Raw genomic sequence first — 4,137 nt, forward strand, 5'->3', positions numbered from 1 at the left:
TAGCTGAACAGTGCTGCAGCAATCTGGCCAAAAGCTGCCCGAGAGCCGTCCCCTCCCGTGTGATGTCCCTTTGGAGGGACTGCTCAGCCCCCAACTTTCCCTGTGCCTCAGTTTCCCCTCGAGCAGGATGGGCTGATTTCCATGAAGGGTTGGAGCAGAGGCCGTGCTCGGGAGCGGCTGGGGCACGCGGGGGGCGGGAGGCCGGGGGGCGCAGGGGTGAGTGAGGTCCCAAAGCCTCGCCGGTCCTTGTCACCACTGCCCAGCCGGCACCCTTGGGCGCGGGGTCAGCCCGCAGAAATGATGGCTTTTGTGGTTGCCCATAAAAAGTTATAACCACAGAAAAAGGAACTAGAGCAGAGAGTTGAAACTTCTGCTGGCGCCGGCGTCTTCTGCAGGAGGGGGCTGTGGGGATCCGCACTCTTACGGGAAGGCAGACGGGACGTGTCTGCCCAACGGCCCCGTCCCTTGTGCCGCTCCCCGGTAGAGCTGCGCCGTTCCATACCACCGCTGTGACTTTGGCTGAGCTGCTTTGGTTCTCCCCCGGTTTTGTTGTGGGACCAACTCTTTTGTCTGCTGCGATGAATAAAAGCGAAGCTGCGCAGAGTGGGGTGACCCATGGCGAGGATGTGGGGCCGTGGAGCAGCCAAGTGCTTCTCTTCAACCCCTTTCCTGCCCCACAGGTGTATCCATCCAACTCAGGTGATGACTACAGCAGGGATCCAGCTGGATATACTCCCTCAAAACCTGCCAGCACTGTGTATCCTGGAGCCTTTTATATGGCAGGTGAGTTATTAACAACCCTGACACCCTGCAAGCCGGCCAGAGCAGGGGCTGCCTGGCCCATTACGGATGATGGGAGGAATTGCACAGCACGTGAGATGGAGGGAGCTCGGGGCAGGAGTGCATGAGACACAAAGCAGCCCCAAAATGGCTCCAGTTTGCTCAGCAGGTGATGCGCAGCATAGGCAGGATGCAACGGGGGATGGACCTTGGCCCAGGCTGACAGGCACCCGTGTGGGACGCATGCTGGCGTCTCTGCCCTGCTCAGCTCTGATTTTCCTTCCAGATGGGCTCCATAACTCGCCAGACCTGTGGAGTTCACCGGGTGCCATGAGCCAGTCGAGTTACGGTGCCATGCTGGGCAGCTCCTCCTCCCCGCTCCCACAGTCCAGCGGCTTCAACAGTTTACATCAGCACGAACGCATGGTAACACATCCCCACGCTGCCCCGCGGGTGGGCTGGCGGGCTCCGCTCGGCCGGCCAGTGATGGCATGTCACCTCATCCCATCGCTGTCGGCTCACGGTGGCTGCCGACAGGGAAGGATCTGGGTCCTGGCCTGGATGCCAAAGCCCGGCAGCCTTTCGAGGGCACCTCTCACCCCTCTCCCCCTCTCTGCCAGAACTACCAGCTTCATTCAGGAGAGGTTAACGGCGGACTTCCCTCTGTGTCTGGCTTTTCCTCCGCCTCCACGCCGTACGGTGTCTCCAGTCACACGCCCCCGATCAGCGGGACGGACAGCATGATGGGTACGTACGGCACCCGCGTACGTGGTGGTCCCCGGCATGACCCCCCGTGCTCCACTGCCGTGCAGAGGCTTAACTGGAAAATCAAAGTCTGGTGCAAACCTCTGATGCCTGATCCTGTGATATCTGTGTCCGACGTACACAGATGCATTTTATTCCTTGTGTGTCACCGATGTGTGGAGTTGCTGCATAAGGAAGAGGTGGAATGAGGTTGTTGTAGGCTGTAACAGAGAGATAGGGTGCTGGCTTGGGGGGTTTACACCTTACTTGGTGGATTTGGGAGGAGACCAGGATCTGTGACATTATCTCTTGGAGGTGCTGTGGCTTAAATGAGTTGCAGGAAGGATTTGCATCCGCGTTGTGGGAAGGCGGGGGTGTGTGTGAAGCCGTTCATCTAAATTCAGAATAAGAATGTTTGTGCTGCATTTGGGTACCACCTTAAACCCCCCGAGTGCTTTAATCTCTAACCCTGATGAACCTGTTACAAAACACGTTAATGAAATGAACTCGTGTTCCCCAGGAAATGAGGATCCTGACCTTGATTTGTAGAAAACCCCTTGTTCAGAGGAGGGGAAGCAAGTTTGGGATTGTAGGGGCTTAAGATGCCCCTTGAAAATGGGCCATGCTGCAGCAGAGACATTTGATCACTGTTGATGGCATGACACCTTCGACCCAGCATCTTACAAAGGCGTTCCTGCAGCCCCATGAGAGCTGCCGGGGGGTGTGTGCCCTTGTCCGGGCTGCTCTGAGCTGGGCATCCATTTAATTTTCAAGCAAAGCAGTAAGAGCAAGAAATTTCTAGTCTCAGAGTAGGTGACCCCAGAGAAGGTCTTGTACGGGTGCCTTGTCCTGCTGGGTTTCTGAGGCCCTGGCAGTGATGTCTGTGTCCTCTCTTGGCAGGTAACAGAGGAACCACAGCTGGGAGCTCAGGAGACGCGCTTGGGAAGGCACTAGCTTCAGTAAGCGTTTCTGCAGATCCTTGACCCCAGTCCCTGTCCTGTTGCGGCGTTGGACGTCCCCTCTGTAACAGGGATGCTCTAGGCAGCAGGGGAGGTGGACATATTGAGAAATTTGGGTGAATGCACCCCAAAAACCCAGCAGCCTCTGAGGGGAGGGGTTTTTTTCCCTCCATCTTGAGTCCTGGCACTGTGCAAAAGCACCTTTTGGCAGATGGGGAAGCTGAGGCACTGGACGTTACCGTGGCCCCGCAGACCCGTGCCCATGAGCTGGCTCTGCGGCCGCCCAACCTGGTACTGGTCTGGCAAGACGACCCTGCGCAGCCCTTGTAGCAGGACTTGCAGGTCCCAGTAGTCCTGGCCCCGCATGTGCTGGTTCAAACTGGAGGGCACTGGTCCCACTGGGCTATCAGAGCTTGGATTTGCCTCTCTCCCATGCGGTGCAGGGAACCTTTCCTTCTGCATGGTGGCAGAGGGGTGCCAACACTGCACCCTGCAATAATTTCCTGGGGCTTTCGCTTCCCTCCAAGGTGGCACTTGAAGAACGGAGGCTGCGACTGCAGGGTTGGTGACGGTGGGGACAGAGAGACCCCGGCATTAATGGGGGAGCTGTGGGGGGCACTAACGGGCTGGGCCATCGCGCCAGCTGGGAGCTGGTGCGGGTCTGGGAAGGGAGATGCCATCGGGTGGTCCCATCGGGTGGTCCTCGCTGCACCAGGGCTTGACAGCGTTGATGGGGAGGGGGAGAGCTGTCGCAGGGGTGGGCGCTGCTGACCGTGCCTTGCTTTTCTCGCTCCAGATTTATTCCCCTGATCACTCTAGCAATAACTTCTCGTCAAACCCCTCCACACCGGTCGGCTCCCCTCAGGGGCTTGCAGGTAGGTGAAAAACTTTGCTTTTTGTGTAAAGGGGGACGTCAGGTTTGCTTTCGGGAGGTCCAAGGCAGCGTAATTCCCACATCAGCCCCAGACCCTCATTAAAGACACTTTTGGCAATTTCACCAAATCCCATTTATTTTTAAAAGCAGGAGAGCAAAGAGAAAGGACAAGCAAACTTGAAGATACTTTTTAAAATGTCTCCTGTGAAGTTGCATGTCTGTCTGTTTTCATCGGTTGTAGCTTTTTCCCCATTTGGAGCTGGGCAGTGCCCGGCTGCGGCAAACGCCGCAGTCGTGAGGGCGATGGCTCTGCCTGCGCCTGGCTTTGCCCCTGTATAGGAGTTTTAGCAGGTGGCTCTGCCGGAGGCATGAGCTTGGCCCCGGTGGTAGCAGCACCACGCGTTTGAGTTAAAGCATCGCTGCCGTTCAGACAGACCCTGTACCTGAGCGTCCTGTCTTGGAGAGAATTTGTCCTTGGTTTTGTCTCCCATGGGAGGAGCACAGTGGGAACTGGGAAGCAGCGAACTAGTTAAAAACCGTTTTCAGCACCTGATGAAGCCCGTCTCTGCTCCCATCCGGCAGGAGAGGTTTTGTTTCTGCCCAGCAGAGTTGATGCTGAGGCTCCTTGGTGCCCGGGGTGCAGAGCAACGTACGCCCACCAGCCTGCTGCTCCCCTGGGGTCGGGGCGAGCGCAGCGTGTGTGCTGGCTGCCCGCTCACTGAGATGATGTAAATTTAAAAACCTCTCAAGGTCTGAAGGCCTGAGCTCAGTTTCCTGCTG

At 57.2% G+C, this 4,137-nt stretch overlaps 1 protein-coding gene across 1 annotated transcript in view; it reads left to right on the plus strand.

Annotated features, from left to right (window-relative positions):
- The first annotated feature begins 653 nt into the window (after positions 1-653).
- TCF3 (transcription factor 3) overlaps positions 654-4,137 on the plus strand; it is a 13,548-nt gene continuing 10,064 nt past the window's right edge. Inside the window, exons 1-5 of the mRNA XM_009709072.1 lie at positions 654-783; positions 1,067-1,206; positions 1,401-1,527; positions 2,425-2,483; positions 3,280-3,358. Of these exons, the coding sequence (XP_009707374.1) occupies positions 777-783; positions 1,067-1,206; positions 1,401-1,527; positions 2,425-2,483; positions 3,280-3,358 (412 nt within the window). The 5' untranslated portion in view covers positions 654-776. The remainder of the gene's footprint in view (positions 784-1,066; positions 1,207-1,400; positions 1,528-2,424; positions 2,484-3,279; positions 3,359-4,137) is intronic.

Source organism: Cariama cristata, unplaced genomic scaffold, assembly GCF_000690535.1.
Source record: "Cariama cristata isolate BGI_N322 unplaced genomic scaffold, ASM69053v1 scaffold21751, whole genome shotgun sequence".
Classification (NCBI taxonomy): Eukaryota; Metazoa; Chordata; class Aves; order Cariamiformes; family Cariamidae; genus Cariama; species Cariama cristata.